This window comes from Thunnus maccoyii, chromosome 16 (assembly GCF_910596095.1).
Source record: "Thunnus maccoyii chromosome 16, fThuMac1.1, whole genome shotgun sequence".
Taxonomy (NCBI): Eukaryota; Metazoa; Chordata; class Actinopteri; order Scombriformes; family Scombridae; genus Thunnus; species Thunnus maccoyii.
The window spans coordinates 1,657,493-1,683,105 of record NC_056548.1 but is presented as its reverse complement, the minus strand read 5'-3'; the positions used below and the strand labels follow the sequence as shown (position 1 = coordinate 1,683,105).

At 44.5% G+C, this 25,613-nt stretch overlaps 1 protein-coding gene across 1 annotated transcript in view; it reads right to left on the bottom strand.

Annotated features, from left to right (window-relative positions):
- sptbn5 (spectrin, beta, non-erythrocytic 5) overlaps positions 1-25,613 on the bottom strand; it is a 61,666-nt gene that overhangs the window by 10,629 nt on the left and 25,424 nt on the right. The window contains exons 33-73 of the mRNA XM_042387806.1: positions 25,402-25,511; positions 25,145-25,235; positions 24,880-24,996; positions 24,308-24,465; positions 23,439-23,571; positions 22,048-22,193; positions 21,699-21,813; positions 21,499-21,609; positions 20,435-20,614; positions 20,151-20,354; positions 19,909-20,058; positions 19,724-19,828; positions 18,833-19,021; positions 18,520-18,675; positions 17,420-17,611; positions 17,233-17,328; positions 16,047-16,168; positions 15,098-15,212; positions 14,896-15,009; positions 14,661-14,782; positions 13,923-14,085; positions 13,625-13,813; positions 13,304-13,381; positions 12,970-13,142; positions 12,301-12,391; positions 11,892-12,038; positions 11,505-11,642; positions 10,515-10,682; positions 9,826-9,914; positions 9,431-9,617; positions 7,712-7,780; positions 7,431-7,574; positions 7,086-7,282; positions 6,756-6,960; positions 6,379-6,558; positions 6,131-6,286; positions 4,956-5,173; positions 4,405-4,594; positions 4,143-4,319; positions 2,170-2,277; positions 708-2,075 (exon numbers count right to left, since the gene is read on the bottom strand). Coding sequence (XP_042243740.1) covers positions 708-2,075; positions 2,170-2,277; positions 4,143-4,319; positions 4,405-4,594; positions 4,956-5,173; positions 6,131-6,286; positions 6,379-6,558; positions 6,756-6,960; positions 7,086-7,282; positions 7,431-7,574; positions 7,712-7,780; positions 9,431-9,617; positions 9,826-9,914; positions 10,515-10,682; positions 11,505-11,642; positions 11,892-12,038; positions 12,301-12,391; positions 12,970-13,142; positions 13,304-13,381; positions 13,625-13,813; positions 13,923-14,085; positions 14,661-14,782; positions 14,896-15,009; positions 15,098-15,212; positions 16,047-16,168; positions 17,233-17,328; positions 17,420-17,611; positions 18,520-18,675; positions 18,833-19,021; positions 19,724-19,828; positions 19,909-20,058; positions 20,151-20,354; positions 20,435-20,614; positions 21,499-21,609; positions 21,699-21,813; positions 22,048-22,193; positions 23,439-23,571; positions 24,308-24,465; positions 24,880-24,996; positions 25,145-25,235; positions 25,402-25,511 — 7,161 coding nt within the window. The remainder of the gene's footprint in view (positions 1-707; positions 2,076-2,169; positions 2,278-4,142; positions 4,320-4,404; positions 4,595-4,955; positions 5,174-6,130; positions 6,287-6,378; positions 6,559-6,755; positions 6,961-7,085; positions 7,283-7,430; positions 7,575-7,711; positions 7,781-9,430; positions 9,618-9,825; positions 9,915-10,514; positions 10,683-11,504; positions 11,643-11,891; positions 12,039-12,300; positions 12,392-12,969; positions 13,143-13,303; positions 13,382-13,624; positions 13,814-13,922; positions 14,086-14,660; positions 14,783-14,895; positions 15,010-15,097; positions 15,213-16,046; positions 16,169-17,232; positions 17,329-17,419; positions 17,612-18,519; positions 18,676-18,832; positions 19,022-19,723; positions 19,829-19,908; positions 20,059-20,150; positions 20,355-20,434; positions 20,615-21,498; positions 21,610-21,698; positions 21,814-22,047; positions 22,194-23,438; positions 23,572-24,307; positions 24,466-24,879; positions 24,997-25,144; positions 25,236-25,401; positions 25,512-25,613) is intronic.

Here is a 25,613-nt window from a genome sequence, read left to right as displayed (position 1 = left end):
TACCAACCGCCGGAATAAACCAAAAAGAAGAAGTTTTTCTTCCAAACAGAGTGGTACATCCTGGCAGCCGAGGTGTTTCCTATCTGTGCAGCCGAACACAGCAGCTCCTCGATGGACTGTTTCACCCTGACAGTCCCACTGTTTCCTCCGCAGGCTGCACTTCACTCAGCTGCCCGTCAGATCCGCTGCACCGGGACTCGATGCTCCTGTTGGATCCACATGGAGAGCCGGGGCTAACATTAGCTGGGAGGCTAGAGGAGGCTAGCTGGCTGTGCTTCCCTCCAGACATGCTGCAGCTAACACTCCTCTAGCCTCCCAGCTAACGTTAGCCCCGGCTCTCCATGTGGATCCAACCGGAGCACCGAGTCCCGGTTTGTTATTCAGGTTAAAGTGGGAAGCAGCAGCTGGTCTGACGGGCAGCTGAGTGAAGTGCAGCCAGCGGAGGAAACACCGGGACCGTCGGCGTCAAACAGTCCATTGAGGGAAGCACAGTCAGGCAGCGGAGGGGAAGGCGTTATATCGGCCTCCATAATCGACAGAATTCGCAGATGTTGATATTTAATTTTACAGCTTTTATACCGATGATGTGCCGATAATATCGTGCATCCCTAGTTTTCAATAATTATATCGTCATGACAATTAATTTAACTACAGACAAGAGAACATAACATCAGGCTCCATCTTTAAACCTGAGTGACGTGTTTTACCTCCGGGGTGGAGTCTGGGAGACCGGCTTCTTCCTCTGGTAGATCCTCTGACTTCCTGTGTCGCTGTGGAGGGGACGGACGCAGCTCCCTTATTGGAGGAGGAAGGTCAGGTGACTCAGTAGGCTCTGTTGTGATTGGTGCAACAGCAAGCGGCGTAGCCAGATCAGCACCATGTGGAGCCGGAGCATCGGAAAGATCAGGCTGTTCAGTGATCGGTGAATCCAGGTCAAGAAGCTGTTTCCTTGTTGAAGGTGTTGGAGATTCAGGGGGAGTTTGTCTCTCTGGGACGGGTGGAGGTGGCGCTTCAGTGGGAGCCACAAGCTGTCTGATGAGTGGAGGTGAGTCGGGTGAGGTAGGAGGCTCCGCCTGTTGGTGTGGAAGCTCAGAGAGGCGTCCAGACATCTGCTCTGTAGAGGAGATTCTGGGCTTCGGAGCTAAAGGAGGTTTAGCTTTAGGACGAGCGTTTTCCTCTGGAGTCTCTTCAGATGAGATGGAGATGGAGGGTGGAGGAGATCGGGGAAGTCTGGGAGCTGAGGGTGGAGGTGATCGGGGAAGTCTGGGAGCTGTGGGTGGAGGAGATCGGGGAAGTCTGGGAGCTGTGGGTGGAGGAGATCGGGGAAGACTGGGAGCTGAGGGTGGAGGTGATCGGGGAAGACTGGGAGCTGTGGGTGGAGGAGATCGGGGAAGTCTGGGAGCTGTGGGTGGAGGAGATCGGGGAAGACTGGGAGCTGTGGGTGGAGGTGATCGGGGAAGTCTGGGAGCTGTGGGTGGAGGTGATCGGGGAAGACTGGGAGCTGAGGGTGGAGGTGATCGGGGAAGTCTGGGAGCTGTGGGTGGAGGAGATCGGGGAAGTCTGGGAGCTGTGGGTGGAGGAGATCGGGGAAGTCTGGGAGCTGTGGGTGGAGGTGATCGGGGAAGTCTGGGAGCTGAGGGTGGAGGTGATCGGGGAAGTCTGGGAGCTGTGGGTGGAGGGGATTGCGGTGTGTCGGGCTCTATGTTTGAGTGTCTGGATCGGCTCCTCCACGGTGCTGCAGCAGGGCTGGAGGGGGGACTAGCAGGATGACTGTTAGCTGCTTCCTCCGCCTCCCATTGCGGAGCTCTCCTGCTGCCACTGATGCGTCTTGAATCTGCGTGGACAGACGGGCTGCGAGGGGGACTAGCGGGGGTGTTGAGATCAGTAGCTACACGGAGGCTGTTTGGTCGGTCCGTCTGCCTGCTGCTGAGTCGGCGGACGATGTCTCTGGAGGAAGACATCCGCGGCGTCTTTGGATCGGACGGTTTACTCCGAAGGGATGAAACTCTGGCTGGAGGCCTTCGGTCCTGAAGGTCTTTGTCCTCGTTTCCGAAAAGACCGAGTCTCTCCTCTCTCTGCCAAGAAAATAATACAAAGAGTTTTTCAGAGTCAGATCCACCGTCCACACATCCACCTCCATTCCTTCTTTCGTTAAAGTTACCATCAGACCTGTGTTTTCTTCTTCTGCAGTGCGATGAAGCGGTCGCTCTGGGCCTGGATCATGGCCTCCAAGTCCTCCTGCCTCTTCAGGAGCTCCATAACATCAGACACAGAGTCCTGACAGAAGAACAAAACACATTTAATCAGCCTGCTGTGCTCTGAACGTCACTGAATTTAAACCTTGTTTTATGATGATTAATGGTTTCCATTTTGTCTGTAATGACCATTTAATGGATTTACATTCAGTAATTAACTCTCTAAATAGTAGTTTGTATTGGTAGTGGAATTCAATTCACAAGAAAACGATGCATCATATAATCCAGAGTAATTAAACTAATTGACATCAGCCTCACTGTTTACTGTTCTTCCTCTTTAAACCATATCAGAGCTGTATTAGCTTATTGCTAATGCTAACCCAACATTTCCTGCTGCTGCTTCACATTAAAAGACTTAAACTAGCAAAGCAAGAGTGGCTTTTATTGTGAAGCAGTCACAGGAAACACAATGGACAAACAACGAGGTCTACAAAACAAGACAACTGTCCTTTTGTTGTCAAAAACACAAAACTAATATTTCTTGGTTGAGTTGGCTCCAGTCTGAAGACAAGCAGGACTACTGGAGTGTTTATTGCAGCAACTAGAGTCTGCAAATTAAGTTAAAGCCACCGAGCTCCACGCGGTCAGCTGACTCCTTCGGTGCATTCAAGAAACGCCTGAAAACTCTCCGAACACTTGAGCCCTTTCTTAACCTTTTAGCCCTTAGTAAATCCTTGCATTTCCTTCTTGTCGTTTATGGTATTTCTTGTGCACTTGTCTTTCTCATTGCACTTATACCTGGTCAGCTACTTGAGAGTCACTGTCCTCTAACGTTTGATTATCTCACCTCGCTTGTAAGTCACTTTGGATAAAAGCGGCTCACAAGCTGAATATGTTTATATATTACAACCTATCAAATGTAAAATGGTTAAAAGGTTGAAATTTAGATTGGAATTTAAACATGTTAGAGCTGTGGTCCAGTACTATTGAGAGATCATCAGGCTGCAGTGCTGTGTGCTGTTGGTAATGATGGTGATGCTTTTGGTTTTCCTTCTTAGATCTTACAGTAGTTTCACGGTGTGTTCATGGTGCTACAGTACCGAGCTCATCAATAAAGCCACTGATCAGTTGAAGAGTTTGAGCGTTATTCAGCCGGAGATGCTACATCCACCTCTTCAATCTTACCCCCTAAATTCCACCGTGTTCCGGCTCCGACGCGGCTGCCGGAGCTGATCGCGGCCACTCTAGCCAATGTATCCGATTCCACCGGGCACGCCGCGGCGCGTTTCAGAAGCGTCACAAAGATAGACGCCTCGTCTATTGTTTACGGAGGCCGCGTCAAACAACACAGAGCAGATCGAGAGCTGGGCAGGAAGTCAGACACAGAAACAGCACTGAGCATCCGGTCAATTTTCAAAATAAAACACCCCGTGCAGACTCCTGGTCGTATATCAACAATAAACACAATTAAAACAGATGAATAAAGAAACCGTTTAACTACGTAGCCTAATTAACCACAGCAGAAGCACGAAGATCAAGGAAAATGACCAAATCAACAAACGCTGAGCAAGTTAACAAAATTGGGCAGTTTAGTTGCCCTGCTACTGCAGTAATTACGGTAGCCTTAAGGGACTTCATCAGCTTTGACCAGGCTGCTGTAATTACTGTAGTAGGAGTGCAACTGACTTTAAACGGCGGATGGTTTCCCCGCAGTGAAGACGCTCCGCTTCTGACACGCTCCCGGTGGAATAGGGCGCCGTGCAGAGGACGGAGCAAAACCGCGTCGGAGCCGGAACACGGTGCGCACGCGCCCGGTGGAATCCCGGGTTTAGTGTGATCTAAGTAGTCAGTGTGGTCTAGAGGTATCCTATATTCTGCAGTTAAATCTAAAGCTACAGATGGTCTTGGCAGCTCCACACAGTCCTCCTCAGTGAGGTCTAGACGTACCCCGTAGTCCTCAGCTGTCAGAGTGTTTTCATAGGAGCTCAGCCAGCGCTCCGCCTGCTCCAGCTCCCTCTGCAGGAGCGACATCTCCTGCTCCTCCTCGTACAGCAGCCTGGTTTCCTCCCAAACCTTCACCACCCGCACCTCCAGCTCCTCCAGCTCACAGACTCGCTCCTCCACCTGAGAGGAGGAAGATAATTATTCACACACAGGTCTATACATGGTCAGATTTTAAAAGTTTAGTAGTCTGTTGTGGCTCTCTTACCTCTTTGGACATGAAGTTTCCTCCCTCTAGCAGGCGCCTCCCGTCGTCTTTCACAGCCTGTGATTTGCTGAGCTGCCTGTCGATCTGGACTCGGTACTCGTCGTGTTTTTTAATGAGCTGCTCCAGGTCTGTTCCCTCTCCGCCCTGCAGCTCCCCTCTCACCAGGGACAGCATCTCCCTCAGCCAGGCCCTGAGACACAGACACACGTCCATTTTTATGAGCTCAGACTGCATCTGCAATAACGTCTCCCTGTTTATTATATAAAGACGTAAATGCGTGTAGATTTATGTTTTTGCAGCTTGTACACACTTAGAACAGGAAAAAAGGGAAATGTTTGTCCTTACTACAGTTATAATAGACAGAGATTGTGTCCACTAGTTGACTTTGAGGGCAGAAAAATGCTGAAAAGCCACAAAAACAACCACCAAATATCAATATTAGTGTCTGCTGTAAACATCCTGTATCGATCCTGCTCTAGACATCATCTGAGTGAGTACAGGTCTGCCGGTGAGTTTGTATAAACATAAAGTGAGATGTGGAGAGAACCTACATGAGTTCAGTCCAGTGGGATAAGTATTTCTGCACATCTTCAGCCTGGGTCAGTCTGGTGCGGCGCTGGGAGGCCTTGTCTTGGATGGTGGTCCAGCAGGCCTCCAGCTCCTCCAGCCTCTGAGTCACGGCGGGTCTGGCCTGAGGCTGCCGTCGGCTCAGAGCCCGGCTCTCCTCTCTGGTCTTGGTCACCTCCTCGGAGATCAGCACCAGGTCTCTCTGAGGGAAGACATCAACAACACGGCAGCAGTTAGATTTACTTTAAGCAGGAAAGTTGATCTCTGAGTTACAGTTTGAGCAGCGAGTTCTATCCATACAAGCTGTAAATATCTTTACAGTTATTTAATGGATCATCAAGAAATGTTGTTCATACATTGATGCTCCGCAGAGGATGAATCCTACTGACCTTTTCTTTCTTTCTTCTTTTATTCATTGAAATGTCTCAACTACTATTGGATGGATTGCTGTAGTTCATGTTCCCCTCAGGATGAGAATGTTATTTTATCTAATACTTTGTTATGTGACCAAATACCTGCAGAACTAATAACATTCCCATCACCCTCAGCTGAACTGTGTGTTTACTGCTAATTAGTAAATGTTAGCATGCAAACAGGATAAACTAAGATGCTGAACATGGTAAACATTATACCTGCTCAACATGTTGTTGGTCTGATGTTTGCTGCTGGTTTTATGTTCTTATTAAAAGTGTTAATACTCTGTGCTGTTTATTTATTAATTTATTGTGGAGCTTAAAAGCTTTAAACTTTAAAGGCCCAACTAGGGACGGACAACTAGCTTAGGCTTTAAATGCTGTGGTATGTGGCGTTAGCTCATGCTGGCTGTATAACTGTCTCTACACAAAATAAACATGAAATAAATAACTGCGGTGCAAAACAGATTTCCCCATGAGGACAAATAAAGTGTATCTTGATCTTGACGTTAGCATCATTCTGCACGTTAGCATGTTGATGATGGCATTTAGCTCAAAGCACTGTTTTGTCTAAGTGCAGCCTAATAGAGCCGCTAGCATGACTGCAGACTCTTTATTACAATTTGTTTTATGACTCTTATGACTCCATGGTGAAACGACCCTGCGACTCGTCGCTGTTCATGCTTTCATGCTTTCTACAGAGGTTTCAGTCAGTGTCTTAAGGTCAGTCCTGGGGTGTTTCTTACCTCCAGCGCCTCGTGTTGTCTCAGCAGAGTCTGGACGGACTGCAGGTCGTGGTCTTGGTCCTCTGAGTCCAGCACAGCCTCCTTCTCAGCCATCCAGCCCTTCAGCTCGTCCACATCGTGATGAAACTGATGAATCTCCCTCGCCAGCTGCAGATTCTGGAGGAATAAACAGGACAAACTAAAATCCTTCAACAGCTCTTTGCTCTCACATCCGAGCCTCCATCGTTACACCGGTGACGGTGTTGTACCTGCTCTCTGGTCCTGATGGTGCTGTTCAGGTCGTCCCACAGCGTGCTCAGTGCGTCGTCCCTCCTCCGGGCCTGGCTGTTCTGCTGCAGCCCTCGGCCCAGCTGCTGCACCGAGGTCAGCCGGCTGCGACCCAGACCGGACACCTCCGACACCAGGACCTCCAGCTTCTTCTGAAGAACCTGCGGATGGAGGGAAGAGGAGTTTTGAAAGAGGAAGTTGGCATGACCGGGGACGGAGCTATCCTTCTAACTTGTTCAATTGTATATAGATTTTATCTGTCAGAATAATAAATATAAAAAATTGGAATTTGCAGTTCGACTGCTGAAATCTCCACATTATAGTCTTCAACAAAGTTCCCCTCGTTCTTGTGACTCACCTCGACATCCTCCAGGTCCTGTCCGCTGTCCTCGGACTCTGCCACACTCTTCTTGGAGGTCAGCCATGTTTGTAGTTCTTTGGCCTCCCTCTCAAACACGTAGAGGCGGAGCTGGTCTTCCAGAGCGGCGCGACGCGAGGTAGAAAGTCTGAGGAGAGTCTCGAAGTGTTCGAAGACAGCCGGGAGGGACTGACTGACCAGGTGGCTGAGACAGAGACAAGAGAGACAAGCTGAGTCCAACTTCACAGCTTTATTACATATTTAAAATAAAACTTAATGAGCCGCACTTCCAGTTTTCAGCTAACAGCACTAGAACTCCTGCCTGTTTACCTGTTGGGATGTCTGAGGTGCTGCAGTGATGCTCCGCTCTCCTGCAGCCTCTCCACCGTCCTCCTCTGGTTCTCCAGCTCCACGTCCACAGAGTCCAGCTTCCTCAGCAGAGCCTCCGTCGCCTCCTCGCTCCTCCCACAGTCCCGAGACTCCAACCCCGCCTGCTGCTCCTCCAACCACAGCTCCAGCTCCGACACCTCGTTATAAAGAATGCTTTCCTGAGACTTGGTGTCTGATTTATACTTACTCAGCAAACAAATAAATCCTCCGACAGAGAAACTGAATGAACAGTACTGAACTTTATATATTTATCTGTTTATTTTGTCTCATGTCAGGGAGCCTTACCTCTGTGAGGAAGGTGTGGATGCTGAGCGCCTCCTGCAGGAGCTTTCCCTTCTTCTCCGCCTCCATCATCAGCTCCTCGTGGAGACTCTTCAGCTCGTCCAGACGCTCCCGGATGTCATGAGACGCAAAGTGACGACCTCTGACCTGAGAGGTTCATATTCAAATTACAAAGAGATGAAAAATGACCTCTTATCTCCTCATATTATACAGTAACGTCCAAGCCAAAGACTTTTAACAATGCTTGAATATGGCACCAAAGAGGGAAGTGATTGGTTCCTCACCAGGCTATGCCCCGCCTCCTGAACGGCTTGGACCAATGGGGCGCGGCTTGAGATCTCCTGCATCACAGCCTGGAAAAACAAATTCTTTATTTTAAAATTTTTACAAAGATAGAAAGAATTTTTATTTGACATTCTGAAACTAAGGAATTTTGGAGATTACTTTCTGATCTGGATAAGATTTTTTTTATTTACAGAGGTGGTCTCATACAACAAGAGAAGATGCAAGACTGATCCTTTTATCGCCTCTTTTATTTGCTCTGAGCCGTTAAGCCTTTGTCTCAAATATAAGTTGTATCAAAATAGGAAAACTACAGTTTAAAGTTTCACTATATGCAGATGATCTTTTAATATACATTACTTGTCCAACTTTAATGCTTATTCCCTGTTTGTTAAAGTCAAGTGGCAACCTCCAAGGCTGCATTCTCTCTAACGGCCAGCAGGGGGCGACTCCACTGGCTGCAAAAAGAAGTCTGATTGTATGGAAGTCTATGAGAAAATGACGCTACTTCTCTCTTGATTTATTACCTCAGTAAACTGTTTCCTGATGAGTTTATGGTCTCAATCGCTAGTTTTAAGTCTTCTTCAATACAGCATGATGTTCATTTTGTAAATTATGGTCCCATTTAGAGTAAACTAGATGATAAAGCAGGGTATGCTTTAGGGTGTGGCTACGTTGTGATTGACAAGTCGCTACCACGGCGACAACGTTGCCTACGTAACGTAACCACTGCGTACGGGCGTAGCTGCTGCTATTTCACAGCGTGTTTTCAAGTCACTAAAGTTAATTGTAACATTTTAGTCGCCTTAAAACAGCGTTTCTTCTTCAGCGTTTGGTTGCAATAAAAGACCCATCAATGAGTCAGATGATCAGTTTTTCCGGTGAGTACATTTTGTTTTAACGGTTTTAGGCCTGTTTTTTGCTAGCGAAAATCAGCATTAGCATTATCACTGTTAACCCTGGCTTGTAAATGCATCGTGCTAACCAAGCTAGCAGCTAGCGCTATGGTCAGCTCCACCCTCTCCTCCAAATATGGTCACTTCTGGCTCCAAAAATCAAACATGGCGACGGCCAAATCCAAGATGGCGACGGTCAAATCGCTACACTCGAGGCTTCAAAGCGGCAGTTTGCAAACTAATGGGTGACGTCACGGTGACAACGTCCATATTTTTTTACAGTCTATGGTTAAAGTTATACAAGTATTTCTTGGATCAAACAAAATATTTAATGTCAAGTTCTGAATGTTGTTCAGCTGGCTTAAAATATTTAAGTAATCGTGTTTGTAGTGAATTGATAAAAAATATTTGAACCGTTCGCTAAGCCCAAACCTCCCATTACTGTTACTACGCCTGTCACACTTCCTGCTATTGCACAGCACATGTGTGCAGTTTGCAACAACAGTTGCAGATTTATTATTGAAATTCATAGAACATTTTGTAGCTACAGGTTATTAATTTCAGACAGAAGTAGACAAAAGCAGCTTCTCATTTCTAGCTGTTGATTTTGCTGACAGCTGTGATGGAGCAGATTTTTATTAATTAGTAACTCTGTGAGTCTGGCTGACTTTTTAATGTTTCCAGATGCCTTGGTTTAAAATGAAGGAGGAGAATTAGCTCCACCAACTGTTTATCAAGATGAATCAACTCCTAATATTCAAGGTAAGGGTTAGTGGATGGAAACATTCACTACATTTTCTTTTGCAGCAGTGGGTCAGTCGGTACCTGGTGTTTGTGCAGCAGCTGCTGAGTGTTGTTCAGGGAGCTCCCCAAGTCTTTAGCGGTGATGGAGGGCAGTCTGTCGCTCAGCCAGGCCACCTCCTCCTCCAGGTCTCTGTAGAACTGGAACAGCACCTGCCAGGCCTCCAGGGTCTCCCTGCGACTCTGCAGGGGCTCCGACAGACTGTTGTACCTGACAGAGACGAGACCATCACACACGTCTGTTATTAAAGTGGAACACCAATCATTTTAGGATGCTATCAAGTTGCATTATGGGAAATGTAGGTTCCAATGTTTTAAAGCCTGCTTCTCTGCTGGATATAAACTGAGTATGAAGAACTTGGATTTTGTTTTCATACAGACATAGCAAGAATATTTCAATAACTTTGCTGCTGTCAGACCTGTTGATGGTGTGTGCCACTCTGGTTTGGATCTCCTCAGCCAGGAAGTTCCCCTGCGAGTGGAAACTCTTCGCCGTGTCCACCAGACCCTGATAGATTCAAAAATATGATCTGTAAGCTTCCATATGTTCACCAAGTTAAATTTCAGACTTAATACCACATAGAATGCAGTTTTATACCAGTTACGATATGACCTACTAATATTTATTATATCATGTTTTTTCAGTACTTCCCAGCACTATATAATAATAATTATTAATGCTATAATTAATTAAATTGATGTGATTTGAACCCAGATAAGCAGCAGTAAATGGAACCAATGAAAAATAATTAATTAATGAAAGTTTTCTCTGATCTCTCCTCATGCCCACAGTGAGTGGATGAGCTTCCTGTAGCTGCAGTAGTGACAGTGTTCACTGCTGCCTGAAACTCCACAAAAAAGCTTCCTGCAGCAGAATCCACCGTCTCACCGTCTCACTGTTAGTTTATAGATCGTCTCCCGAAAGAAAGAAAGACTTAGAAAAAAAACTAATGTTACTGTCTACAGCAGGAAAGAGACGATATTCAAGACTTTTGTAGGTTAAATTTAAGACATTTTAATACTTTCTAAGGCCTTTTTTTAAAAAAAAGACCCTTTTCTAACCTCCTTCTTGCAGCAGCAGTGAAACAGTGAGCCGACGTCGTGTTACCTGGATTCTGTCTCGGTGTCCGTCCACCTCCTCCTCCAGACCCTGCAGAGTCTTCAGCAGCCTGTTGACGGACGGCAGGTCGCTTCCACAGTCCTCATTGGCCAGCTCCCTCTCCACTGACCCCACCCACTGCTCCATGTCGTCCAATGAACGCTGGAACTGTAGCGCCTAAAAACACACACAAATACAAAATACACAGGCTATACTTCCAGCAGCTTGGAGTCTTTTATTCAGGAAAATTTTATTGTATTTTATGATAGTTTGTGAAGTTTATAATGATAATATATCATAATATGTCTGAATCTGAATCAGTCACTTTTTCGACTAATGAATTAATTGTTTATTCTGTAAAATGTTAGAAAATAGTAAAAAATGACAATCACAAGTTTCCAGCCTAATGTCATGTCTTTATATGTCCTGTTTTGTCAGATCAGCAGTTTAAAACCCAAATATATCAACACAGATATTCAGTGTACTATGATACAAAACTGAAAAATAAGGAAATTATCCCACCGGAGAAACTGACAGCAGAGACAGTTTAGTGTTGTTGCTTCATAAACGACTTAAACTACGCTATTAATCAATTAATCAATTATCAAAATAGTTGGTTATTTACTTTCTGTGTGTGTGTGCACGTGTACGTGCATGTGTGTGTGTGTGTGCATGTGTGTGAGAGTGTGTGTCTGTGTGTGTGTGTATGTATGTGTGTGCGTGAGTTTGTGTGTGTCTGTGTGTGTGTGTGTGTGTACGTGTGTTTGTGAGTGTGTGAGTGTGTGTGTGTGTGTGCGTGTGTGTGTATGTGTGTACGTGTGTTTGTGAGTGTGTGAGTGTGTGTGTGTGTGTAATGTGTGTGTGTGTGCATGTGTGTGAGAGAGAGTGTGTGTGTGTGTGTAATGTGTGTGTGTGTGCGTGTGTGTGTGTGTGTGTGTGTGTGTAATGTGTGTGTGTGTGCGTGTGTGTGTGTGTGTGTGTGTGTGTGTGTGTGTGTACCTGGTAGGCCTCCTGCAGTCTGGTCTTCTTCTCCTTACAGTTGTGGATCAGAGCGTCCCAGCTGTCCGTCAGCTCTCTGAGTCGAGGTCGAACCTTCGTTTCAGCCGAGCGACAGTCAGACAGCAGCTTCTCTCCTTCCTGCAAAACACACACACACACGCACGCACGCACGCACACACACACACACATACAATGTCAAAATCAGGCCAAACACACTTCCTGTCAGTCCACCTAAAATGTTACTGTTCCAAAAAAATAAATAGTGAGGACTTGCCAAAATGTAAATGGCCACATTCATATATCAATGCATGTCCTCACTATGGTTCACTACCTGAGTCCACACACACACACACACACACACACACACACACACAGACACAGACTCACCTTGCTGAGTGTGTCCACTCTGTATCGGTTGGCGAGGATTTCGGCCTCAAAGCTCTGATGTTTCAGCAGTTTGGCCTGAAGGTTGGTTGGTTCCCTCCAGCTCTCATCCAGCGCCACCGCGTTACGCTCGTTCAGCCACACACACACCTGAATACACACATACGCATGTTTAGTACACACACCTGAATACACACATATGCATGTTTAGTACACACACCTGGAAAAACACACCCACACATTAAAAGAGTACAGAAGATCCCAAAACAGTCAGTAGAGCATGACAAAGTGTTTGAGTACTACTAAACCACAGAAGTGTGGAGTCCCCAACAGTCCAGAACAAGAATCAGCAGAATCCAGTGAGGTGAAAATATAAATATAATATAACGATGATACTGGAGTTCACTGGTACCTGGTAGCTGCTGGACAGGAACTGCTGCAGCTGCAGGGATTGATCCAGAGCTTTGTGACGAGACCTGCTCTGCTGCTGCAGCTGACTCCGCCTACACACACACACACACACACACACACACACACACACACACACACACACACACACACACAGACACAGACACAGACACAGACACAGACACACACACACACACACACACACACACACACACACACACACACACACACAGATGATCAGACAGACAGGTGGACAATATAAAGTTTAGATTTTGTCTGTTAAACACTGTGTTATCTTAGTCACTGAACTGTGTTTAAATACTAACAATATAATTCAACATTATGTTCTGTTGATTTGAGAACAATCAATTTTAACACACTTTTAATGACATAATACAATATGTTTCTCTGGCTCTGTGCTTTACAGACCTCTGGCTTTTTATTTTTATTTTGACAATCAACAACCAATAATTCCTGTAACTTTTCCCAACCTGAAGAGATCAACACTGATGATGAGTCATTAACAGTTTAACCCCTGGTGGGGACTGTGGGTTGAACATGTTTATGTGCATCATCTGATCACTTCAAGACATTTTACTTTCCTTGCATCTGAACTTGGTCACAGCAACCATTAAAACAGTCTTCAGATATCCCTGTTAGCGGATGTTGTTACCTGGTAGCGAGCGCTCTGCTCTTGGCTCTGATGTTGTCGGCGTCGTAGTGCTTCTGTTGGATCATCTTCTGGGCCAGTTTCTCCACCTGCTCCAGCTGGTCCACCTGAGCCTCCAGAGCCTCCTCAAACTGAGTCTGCTTCCTCTGCAGAGTCTCCACCTCCGTCACGGAGCTCTGCACCGACACGGCAGAACAGAAGAGGCTGACATTTACACAGATACTGAAATATTCCCGAAAAACAGCTCAGACATTTTTGCTCAAGTTCAAATATCCTCATACTGGACAATTTTTAAAACACAGTGTCCCCATAAGGAAGGCGGTCAGGTGGATCTTACCCCGAGGTCCTGATTGGCCAGGAAGGCCTCCTTGTTGCTGAGCCAACTCTCACACTGCTCTACAGAGACCAGGAAGACCTGAAGAGACCACGTTAGTTTAACTACTGAAGCTGTGACACATTAACACCCAGTTAGACCAGTTAGACCAGTTAGACCACAGGCAGAAAGGAGATGATATATATAAGATATAATATAGTATTGGCTTATTATTTCTTCTTATTAAGGAGCTAATTTGAACTATTTTTTATACTGTTTGCTACTTAAATCTATGACATGCATTGCCCATGAGGATTTGGGGAACCACACATATGCGATCATCACCTGCAGCGTGCGAGCCTGCTCCAGCGTCGTGTCGCGGTTCAGCCAGGCTCGGTCCAGACCAGATTTAGCCTCCTCCAGCTGGTTCAGACACTTCTGGATCTCTGCCTTCGAGCTGTGACCAGACCGGATCAGACCCAGACCGAAGTCGTGAACAGAGTCGATGCGCTCGGCGCGAGCATCGATCTCCGTCTGGAAACACACAAACAGATTCAGAAGATATCAGTGAGTTGAATGTTACATCTGATCGACTGTATGAACAAAGTGAAGTAAAGTACTCCAGAACACCGAGCTGGTTCACCTTCCAGTCCTGGTGCTCCACGATGAGCCGGTCGGCCTCGGCTCTGGTCTTGGGAAGACCTTTCTCTGCCATCTCACCGCTCTGTTTGACACTCCACTCCAGCAGGAGGCGCTGGTTAGCTTTGAACAGCTGCAGCTGATGAGCCTCCTGCAGCTTCTCCTTCCTAAACAAACACCGTTTCCCATGAGTCCATCTGCTAACTCGCACCATCAGGGTCCAGTAACGCCAGCTAATTACTGCCTATAACTGCAGTACACTCACCAAGACAGTTTCCTTTGACAAATTTATTTAGTCAGACGTCAGTTATTAACTGTATGTGCAGGAATGTTTCCACTCTGTTTGGTACTATTAGTACTGTATCTGGTACCTCTAGTATTGCTGTTATTACTGCATCCAATTGGAACAGAGGAATCTATGGAAGTCCATTTCCGCCAATAAGACAAAAAAAGAAGTCATGATTTTAAAAAATGCTCATGAGTCAAAATTATCACAAAATGTCAACATTTTGAAATACAAAGTCAAACTTTTGACTTACTGAATTAAAATTATGAGATAAAAAAATCAAATTTTGACTTAGTAAGACAAAGTTATGAGATAAAAAGGCAAAATTATGACTTTTTTTTTTTACTGGCAGAAATGGACTTCCATAGACGTCACAACTGTTATAAACATGATAATATTACAGAATTGCATCTAATTTAATTAAAACTGCTGCTAATAAGAAAACGATCGCTTCACCTGAGTTTCACGTCCTCGTCCAGAGTCTTCAGAGCTTTCTGCACCTCTTTCTGTTTGTTCTTCAGCTTGTCGCTCATCACTGATCGAGCCTTCAGGTGATCAGTCACCTCCTTCTCCAGAGCCTGAGAGGACGAGAGGAGGAAACATCTCTTTAGCTCCTCTACACCTTCGCTTTCATCTTCAAACAGGCTCCTTTAAAAGTCTCGTAGATGTTTAAACAGACCCTCAGACTCACCTTTGACCTCTCCTGAATGACCCCGGCCTCTCTCTCCGTCTCCTCGTGTCGTCGGATCAGGTTCTCTACGCTCTCCACGTCAAACCCGCAGTCCTGACCCTGCAGCAGCAGCATCTGCAGAGAAATAACAGGCGTCATCGTGTATTTAGGTCTCAGCAGGAGATCTGACGTGAGGTCTGAAGGTAGAAAACAGATGACCGACCTTCTCGTTGGCTCTGTCTCGGACCTCCTCCAGCTCTCTGATGAGGGCGTGGACCACCAGCGCCCCCTCCAGCTTCTTCTTGTAATTGCTGAGATCTCCGTGAAACTTACTCCACCTGGAGGAGATGAAGGACGAAGCTTTTAGTGTCTGTGTTACCGATTCACCTACTGTGAGACCCTGAGGAAAGATTAATTGATCGGTTGAATGACAGAAAGTTAATTGGCAACAATTACGATAATTGATTGATAATTTAAGTCAGTTTTTAAAAGCAAAAAGGCCCAAAAATGATCTGGTAGCAGCTTCTTAAATGTGAATATTTGCCAGTTTTCCATGATAGTAAGTCAACATTTTTGCATTTCTGATAAAACAAGTCATCTGGATATGATCACCTGGGCTTCAGGGAATAATAATAATCAACATTTTTCACCATTTTAAACACTGAACAATCAACAGATTATTGCAGAAAGTAATATTCCTCCTATGATGGAACTGTCAGAGTTCAGACTGAACTTCAGGGCTGCTAATCTATAAATAATCTGTAGTTAATCGGATTATGTCGACCCCACCGATGCGTAGTAAACCTGAGGCTGCTTTGCCAGGTGTGTAATGCAGGTGTGTAATCCAGGTGTGTAATCCAGGTGTGTAATGCAGGTGTGTAATGCAGGTGTGTAATCCAGGTGTGTAATGCAGGTGTGTAATCCAGGTGTGTAATCCAGGTGTGTAATGCAGGTGTGTAATGCAGGTGTGTAATGCAGGTGTGTAATCCAGGTGTGTAATCCAGGTGTGTAATGCAGGTGTGTAATGCAGGTGTGTAATGCAGGTGTGTAATGCAGGTGTGTAATCCAGGTGTGTAATCCAGGTGTGTAATGCAGGTGTGTAATGCAGGTGTGTAATGCAGGTGTGTAATCCAGGTGTGTAATGCAGGTGTGTAATCCAGGTGTGATGCTACCTGTCGTTGAGCTGCTGTCTCCTCTGTCTGACAGTCAGCAGTTCGTCGGCGCTCTGTCTCTTCTCCAGTCTGGCTGCCAGTCTGTTGATGGCTGTGATGTGAGCGTCGTCCACCGTCACTTCCTGCAGATTAAATAAACCGTCACTATCATCATCATCATCATCATCATCATCATCATCATCATCATCATCATCATCATCATCGTCATCATCATCATCAGACGGTCAATATTGCATCACAGTATTTCTCAAACTTTTTTTCTGTTCTGGCATCAAAGGGAGCCACATGAACCACATTAACCAGTCACAGTATCAATTAGCAAAAAGAGTCCAGTTTAATTTAATTTAACGGCCTTTAGTCAGGCTGAAACCCGCCACACACACACACACACACACACACACACACACACACACACTAATGCTGTCATTATTATGTATTTTTTAACCTCAAATATAGATTAATAAGTCATATTAAATGAGCAATATTCTTTCAGAATAAACAAATATAACAACCACTGCCAGACTTCCAGCACCTGCTTTACTGCCCCCGCTGAGAATAACTGATCCAGACCGTTAATCTCATTTTTCTTCTCATGCATATATGAGTTATTGTTGTGCAAACATAAAGCACGGGTTAAACTTTGCCTGAACTTTTTCAGTTTTTACACACAAAAGCCACAAAGCTCTGCCACCACACAGGAGTGCTTTATTATAATATTATTATAAATATATTATATAAATGCTTTTGTTTCTTTTCTGTCCGTCGTTTACTTTCCATGTTGTTTTGCTTCGCTCTCTGAATAAATATCTACTAATCTTTACAGCTTTATTTGCACAAAAGCACTCTTGTTTGTTGCTTTATCATTTATTGCACTGATTCCGTGTGCCTCCCTGCAAAAGGTTCAAAGCCTACATGTCTGTCTGTATATTCAGATAATTTACTGATCGCTATCAGCTTTATCAAAACTTTACTTCTGATGCAAACATTTCCTGCTGCTTCACATTAAAGGTTTCATTGTGAAGCAGCCACAGGAAATGCAACATGTTTGTCACAGAGTTAGTAGTGATATGTGTTCTATATATATATCATGTGTTCATATTATGTGCTTTCTGGTCAGTGGATCCGTTTTAAATACTGCAGGGAGGAACAGTATCCCTCCTCTATCGAAGCATCGCAGCTGTCTCACCCCATCTCCAGTCCCTCTGAACTCGCTGAGTTTCTTCAGCAGCTGAACTCCGTGTTCATAGTCCTTCCCGACATCTCCCACGTTGATCATCACCTCCTGAGACACAGACAGGTCAGAGAGGACAGACGTAAACATGATGTAAACACGATGTAAACACCCTCCCTCCCTCCCTCCTTCCATCTCCAACCTTGTGTCGGATCCAGGCCTCCACCTCTTCGACCTTCTGTAGGAACTCCAGGAAGTCTCTGTTATCTTCCAGAGCTTTCCCTCGGGTGGCCACCGCCTTCTTCAGCTCCTCCCAGTGGAGCTCCAGCATGGCTGCGCTCCTCCTCACCTCCTTGGACCTGGCGTGGTGAAGGGAGACCAGCTCCTTTCCAGCCTGGAGGCACAAAAAAAACAAGTTGGACGTCTGCACAGTGACAGAACATCTCATATACTGTAACTTTAATAATATTTATTCATTCCAGAGTCTGTTACATTTATCTAATATCATGTTAATTAACATAATTTTCTATCATCTATTCTATGACCTCATCTCTCTGGACTGAACTGAATTAATCCCACCGGAGATATCTCATACATCTCATGTCATATCTCATTTATTTCATCTTTTATCATCTCTTCATGGATCATCTAATCGCTTAATGTGTCTCATCTCATGTCTCATCTGATCTAATTTAATTGATCTAAGGTTTTATCTTTTTTTCTTCATGTCTCATCTAAATCGCTTTAATGTTTCATCTTATTTCTTCTTCTCACGTCTCTCATTTCATCACTTCATGTTGTCTCATTGCTTTTTACATCTCATCATGTCTCATCCATATTCCTTATATCTCATCTAATGTCTTATCTCATCATGTCTCATTTCACTCATATATTACATCTCATGTCATATCATCATGTCTCATCTGATCTCTTCATGTGTCTGTGAGGATTCTCAGTCATCCAGGTGATGGTTTATCCAGAAGTACAAAGTCAAAAGTAACTGGACTTGTTTTACTTTCTTGGCACATCTCGTTTTCTCATCCCGTCTCTTTATTTCTCATCTAATTATCCAGTTTTATTTCATCTCATCATATCTCATGTATTCACATCTCACCCTATGACATCTTCTCCATCATTACATCATGTCTCATCTCATCCTCCTGTCAGCGTCTTTCACCTAATTTCATTTTTATCACACCTTCATCTAATCTACTTTAACCTCATCTCACTTCCTCTGTTTACCTCATCTTATCTCTCATCTCTCTCTCTCATCTCATCTCAGGTCACTTCTTCGTGTCTTACCTGCAGCACAGTGCCGATGATCTCGCTGTGAGCCAGGATCTCGGCCTCGAACACCTGATGTTTCTGGAGGAGCTTCATCTTGGTCTGCAGGTTGCTGAAGTCGGCTTTACCGTCTTCCGCCATCTTCTGCATCCGCTCAGACACCCACTCCTCAGCCTGACAGACAGGTGACAGGTGGGTGAAAGGAAACAGACAGACTTCCTGAATGTCGCTATGTCAAAAAAACCCTTTTAAACACATATTTAAAGACTGAATGAAAATGAACTTGAGTGGAAAGTCCAAAGTCTGTTTGTCCGATTAGTCTGTCGGTTACCTCGGCGACGTCTCGGTTGAAGATGCACAGCATCCTGGAGAGCTCCAGCTCCTCCCTGCGTTTGACGGACAGGTCGTTGATCCTCTCACGTCGCTGGAGGAGGGCTTTGAGCTTCGTTTGGACGCGGCTGCTCTTCTCTCTGCTCAGCTGCTTCTTCAGTCGCTGGGCGAGTTCCTTCAGAGACGACAGCTGGACCGAACAGAGGCAGGAGGAACACTAAGCACTTCTACATGCTCGTGTCAAACCGTCTAAATTTCAGAGGAGTGACCTTTGTACGCAATGAATTTTATTTTATTGATTATTAACTGTCCAGGCAGTCCTGAACCTCTGATGAAATGTGTTTGATTCGTACTAATTTGGTTCTTCATGGAGCTGCAGATTTTATTTGACCTTCATGCTAGTTGTGCTGAAACTGTTAATCAGTTAGTAAACTGACAAAACATTAATTAATAACACTTTAAAGTTATTAAAACTGTGTTTTACTATGTTGTCATTCATTATCTGTTTATACAGCAGCAAACACTCCTGGGTGTCTGCAGGAGGAATTAATGTATAGTTGTTGACAAATACATTAATAAACACTTATATCTGCTTATAAAGACATTATAGTGACTAAACAGGAGTCATTCATGAAGCAAAAATGAAAAACATTCTGTGCAGCTTCTTCAGTGTGTGAATATTGAGCTTTTCTCTGTTTCACATCATCGTAAACTGAAGATGTTTTTGATTTTTAGACTGTTAGTTGAACAAAACAAGACATATGAACACTCACCTGGACTCTGGACTTGAGACGGGACTTTTTTCTTTACAATTTTTAAGAATCTTAAGAATAAAGAATCATTCCTACATCGCAGTAGCAGGAAAGAATTAAAACACAGAAACAGAGCAGACCTTGTCCTCCTGAGAGCTGAGCAGCTTCTCAAAAGCTTCATGGCGTTTGATCAAACCCTCCGTCTCGTCCACCGTGTTTCCCAGAGTGCTGTTCTTCAACAGGATCTGTGGAGACGCAGCAGAGGTTTAAAAACTGAACCTGGAGTTTTTCATTTCTTTGCCTGGAATTATTTTATCAGTCGTACCTCCTGTGAGCTGGAAGTCTTGTCCATGCTGTTGACGTCTCTGTAGAAGACCTGCTCCAGGTGGACGCTCTCTAACCACTGTTGTTTTGTGTTCCACTGCTCCTCCAGTTTCTCTCGCTCTGCCTGCAGCGCGTCCAGCTTCTCCAACACCTGCAGGAACCACGAGGAAACACAGTTAAACAACACCTGACTGGTGCATAACAATACACAGAGTAATATAAATCTCACTCGCTCCTCCTCACCTCCTTCCTGTGAGCTTTGTCCTGCTCCTGCAGCTCCTCTCCCATGTCCACAGCCTGTTGGTAGGTCTCCTGTCTGGCCTCCATCTCGGCCCACAGCTGCTGGTGATGAGCCAGCTGGAGGTCGGCGGTCGACACGTCGCTGATGCTCTCCTCGGCAGCCATGGCACCGATCAGCTGGCTGCACCAGAGGAAGTAGTCCTGCGCCTGCAGAGCACATAGACACACGGGTGATGAATGTTATGTTAATGAATTTCTCTTTTATTCATCCGTCCGTCTGTCCTCACCGTGTTCAGGAACAGGTATCTCTGACACGCTAGTTTTAGCTCCGCCTCCCTCTGCTCTGTGTGAAGTCGTAGCTCCTCCCACCGCTCCACCACTTCCTGCTGCACTTCCTGTAGGCGGAGCTTCAGCTGAGGCGTGCAGAGGACCAGGATGGATTCAACAGCATCAAGCTGCTCCTGCAACTGCAACACACACACACACACACACACAAAAACACACACACACACACACAAACACACACACACACACACACACACACACACACACAAAAACACACACACACACACACATACACACACACACACACACACACACAAACACACACACACACACACACACAAAAACACACAAAAACACACACACACACACACACAAAAACACACACACACACACACACACACACACACACACAAACACACAAAAACACACACACACACACACACACAAACACACAAAAACACACACACACACACACACAAAAACACACACACACACACACACAAAAACACACACACACACACACAAACACACACACACACACAAACACACACACACACACACACACACAAACACACACACACAAAAACACACACACACACACAAAAACACACACACACACACAAAAACACACAAACAAACACAAACAAACACACACAAACAAACAAACAAAAACACACACACACAAACACACACACAAACACACACACACAAACACAAACAAACACACACACACACAAAAACACACACACAAAAACACACACACACAAACACAAACAAACACACACACACAAACAAACACAAACAAACACACACACACAAACACAAACAAACACACACACACACACAAAAACACACACACACACAAACACAAACAAACACACACACACACAAAAACACACACACACACACACACAAAAACACACACACAAACAACAAATTACAACAGATAAAATTTGACCTCTTCTTCTTCTTATTATTATTATTATTATTATTTAGTAATTTAGTGCCAGGATGAAGACTCATTTTTGCTTAATTAATTATTAATTAATTAATTGTGTCTCTGTACCTGTTGCTCTGTGGCGGCCAGCTCGTGCAGCAGAGCCTCGTGTTTCCTCAGCTGTGACATCACGCCTCGCAAATCCTTCGCCACGTCGTCAGGGATGCTCTTCTGTCGCTCCTACAGAGAGAAAGAGAGACATGAAGAGTTCAACAGGAATCCTGATGAAAGAAACAAAAAAAGAGACAGACGGATAAACGGATGGATACCTGGATGAGTGTCAGCGCGTCGCTCAGGTCTCGGTAGAAGCGGTGACATTCCTCCGCTCTCTGCAGCTGATCCTGACGCTCTCTGGCCACGCCCCTCAAGTCCTCCCAGCATGCACTGCAGACGCACAAATAACAAAATTAACATAAAGAAAGAAAACAAAAAATTAATTGAAAATGATCTAAAAGTACTAATGCGTGGGTAAAGTTTTCAACAAGTAAACATCTGCATTAGTGCGGGAAAGGCTGAGGGACTCAGTCATTTCCTGTCTGTGTGTGTGTACTGGTACGTCTGTCTTTGTGAGGACCAGTGTGAGATGTAGATGTCGGGAGTGAGGACGTTTTCGTGTACCTGAGCTCCTGCAGCACGTCTCTGACAGCGGAGCTCTGTGGATGTTTCTTGCGGATCAGTCGAGCAGCCAGATCGCCGCAGCTCTGCAGTCTCTCCTCTCCGACCTCCAGCTGCTTCAGGAAACCTTCAAACTTCCCACGAAGCAACTGAAACGTCCACAAACAAACACGACGACCCTTCACTTTACTGTGATCTTTACTCCCATTAAAAATATATATTTCTTAAGTCATGATATCATGAGAAAACAGAACATTAAATAGCTGTTCGTTAGCAGCTCCTGTTTGCAGTGTAACATGATGTACAGACAACGATCACTGGATTACTGTGATACTGAAGAAAACTTAAAAACATGATGATTCTCAAGACCAAAACGCACTGGAAGCGTCATGACGCGCATCAAACTGCCTTGACGTGTCTACTCCGACCTTGTTTCGATTTTTGGAGCGTCAAATGAGGACCAAAGCTGTTTTCTCAGCAAGCCAGCTGAGCACGGGCGAGAGAGAGAGACAGCGTGGCGGTGGTCGAGTAAGGAGAGCGAGCGGTAGTGAGAACAAAACCTCTGAATGAGAGAAGTTAAACGTTATATTCTGATTATTTCACAGCAGTCACGTTTTAACGCACAAATAAATAACCATCAAACAGTCAACAGATGATTTACAGACGCTCTTAATTTGTTTCATTTCCCTCCTCTACGTTTCTCCTTTTCATTCATTACATCCAACTAGCGGTTAATACGAGGACAAAATGACAAATTTGTGTTGGTTCTGTGTTGTCAGTTATCGCTTCCGGTGCGTTTAGGCCTTCAGGCACATTCTGGAGTTACAAGCAGTGTCTTATTTTTATGATTTGTAAGTGGAATTTTGAAACATCCAAGATAAAAAATAATATCCTAAAAATATGTTTATCATGTCTGTGTGTTCAGATTTGACTGAGTTTTGACTGAGAAGGAGAACAAATTTTGCCTGAAGGGTTTTACAGAATATTAACTGCTGCAGCTCCGATAACAAAATTCCTGTTGTTTTTAAAACAGCTGTATGTACTGTACGTCTCTCCCTCTAACACCTCACAGTTCCAAAACCTCTAGTTTGGTTATAATATGTTGTCAGATTTTTCATTTTTTGCATGGAATAATAATACAGATCCTTAAATTTGTTTCTTAAAGAGACTATGATATACAGTGAGCTGGACATTTTACAGTAAGTAAACCTGTCAGGACTCTCTGGTTTCTAAATAACCTCAAATATATCTTTGCTATTTCTACTCTGACACTTCCTGTTAGTTATCAGCCAACATATATCCACTGATACTGATAAATCTGATATAAGCTAATATCAGTCAGTGTTATCAGCCTGTCCGATACATCGGTGGGGCAGTAGGAAATGAGATGTAACCTGAACATGTTGGTAGTCGTTGCCCAGGTCCTGAGACTCTGCCGTCTGTCTCTGCTGGTTCATCCAGTCCTCCAACTCTGACGACTCCCGTATGAACTCGTGCAGGTGGAGAACTTCTCTTAACCTTTGACCCCTGACAGGAGAGACACAGACAGTTCATAGAAAGATCCAAACCAGCGTTCACAAGGGCTTTACTCTGTCTCTTACTTATATCCTCTGATGACACAACAACTAACAATTAGTTTAATTATCGATTAATCTAATTATTTTCTCAATTAACTGTTTGGTCTATAAAATATTAGAAAACTGTGAAAAAAATCATCACAGTTTCCCAGACTCCAAAGATATATCTTCATGTCTTGTTTTGTCCAACCAACAGTCCAAAACCCAAACATATTCAATTTATTATAATGGAAGGTCAAGCAGAAGCAGCAAAGTCTCACATTTGAGAACCTGTTTCTTTGAAAATTTCTAAAACGATTAATCAATTACCAAAATAGTTGTTGATTAACTTTTTCAATCGAATAATCGATTAATTGACTAATCATTTCAGCTCTAGGTGACACACAGCCAACCCTAAATTAGAATTAATAAATTTAACATGGTCAGTGATGGTATAAACACCAGGACAGAAAAAGTTACACAGACTGGAATCACATCTGTTTTGGTCAACGGTAAAATAAAATGACATTTCAAATGCTTTCATGACTTGGTTCAGTGTTTACACTCTGAACAGTGAAACTGGGACTTCTTCATGACTTCAGTTTTAACTGCTTGCTGCTAAATTTCAGCAGCGAGCAAACGTACATTTTCTCCAGAAAAAGGAGTAATTTCTAGTTTCCTTTTCAATAGTATGAGTCTGTTTGTACCTGAGAGCAGCCTGGTGCTGCAGCTGCTGGTTCAGGCTGCTCAGGCGGCTGTAGGGCCTGCTGAGCTCCTCCAGGCTCCAGTTCTGGAGCGCCTGCTCCACCTGGTCTCCCAACTGCTCCACCTCCGCCTCCAGCACCTCCAGCTGCCCCTCCAACACCTGGAAACAGTTTAGTACCGTTCACAGATAACCATGTTTCCATATTTTACATTTAGCTGTAAGAGTAAATGTTTTGTTAACAGACAAAAAGTTGGCCATGTTTTGAAGAATTTAAAGTTTTAAATTTGAGGATTTTATCTCCAATGCAAAGAGAAATGTGGAGAATAAGTACCTTTGTGTTTATCAATACAAAAATATCCCTACAGTGAAATATATATATATAATACCCTGTATGTAAGAGATTCATGGGAGTATTTTTAGTGTCACTTTGATAAGGAGTTCCTCAGGGAACAATTCTAGGTCCTCTATAGATCGGACAAAGTGCAGAGTTCTCAGAGAATGGTTTGTACCTGGTGTTTAGTAATGAGAGTCTGCACATTTAGAGATGATTTGACCTCTCACAGTATGTTGTACCTGGTGTTTAGTGATGAGACTCTGTGTTGCCAGCTGGTCTTTGCCGTAGTCGTCAGTGTTCACCAGACTGAGCATCTCAGTCAGTCTGGACTCCAGCTCTGAACAGTCCAACAGCAGCTGGAGACACAGAGAGAAAATTCAGCACTTTTTCAGCACAAAATGCTTCTAAAACAAACATTTTCTCAAATCTACACTGGGACCTGCCCAGTAGAACCATTCTCCCACTGTTGACCAGTGAGGTGACTGTGGTGAGTGTCTTGCTCACCTGTTCTCTGGTTATGGCCTTGCTCAGGTGAGCTGCTCTCCTGTTGCAGGCCTCCTCGAGCTCCTCCCACTCTGCACTCAGGTGGCTGCACCTGTAAAAACAGCAGCAGCAGGTCAGTCCACTGAGAGCATAATCTTTCAGGTCTCTTTTTACACATATTCAATGAATTGAAGACTGCAATCAGAACTTCTGGTATGAAATTCAAATGAGGAAATGTACAATCAACCATGGAAAAACAAAAGAGAAAAGAACTGCACCTTTGGAGCATTTCTTCCCCGTCTGATTGGCTGGATTTGGCCAGGCTCCGTCCCTTCTCTAGAACATGGTTCAGGTGTTTACAGTGAGCGTTCACTTCAGCCTGCAGCTCCTGGGTGAACACACAACCGTAACATTTTGTTAAAGGGGAACTCTGTTGGGGGGCAACTATCCATCGGTGGAGTATTCCTACTGGAAACAAAAACCGTCCCCA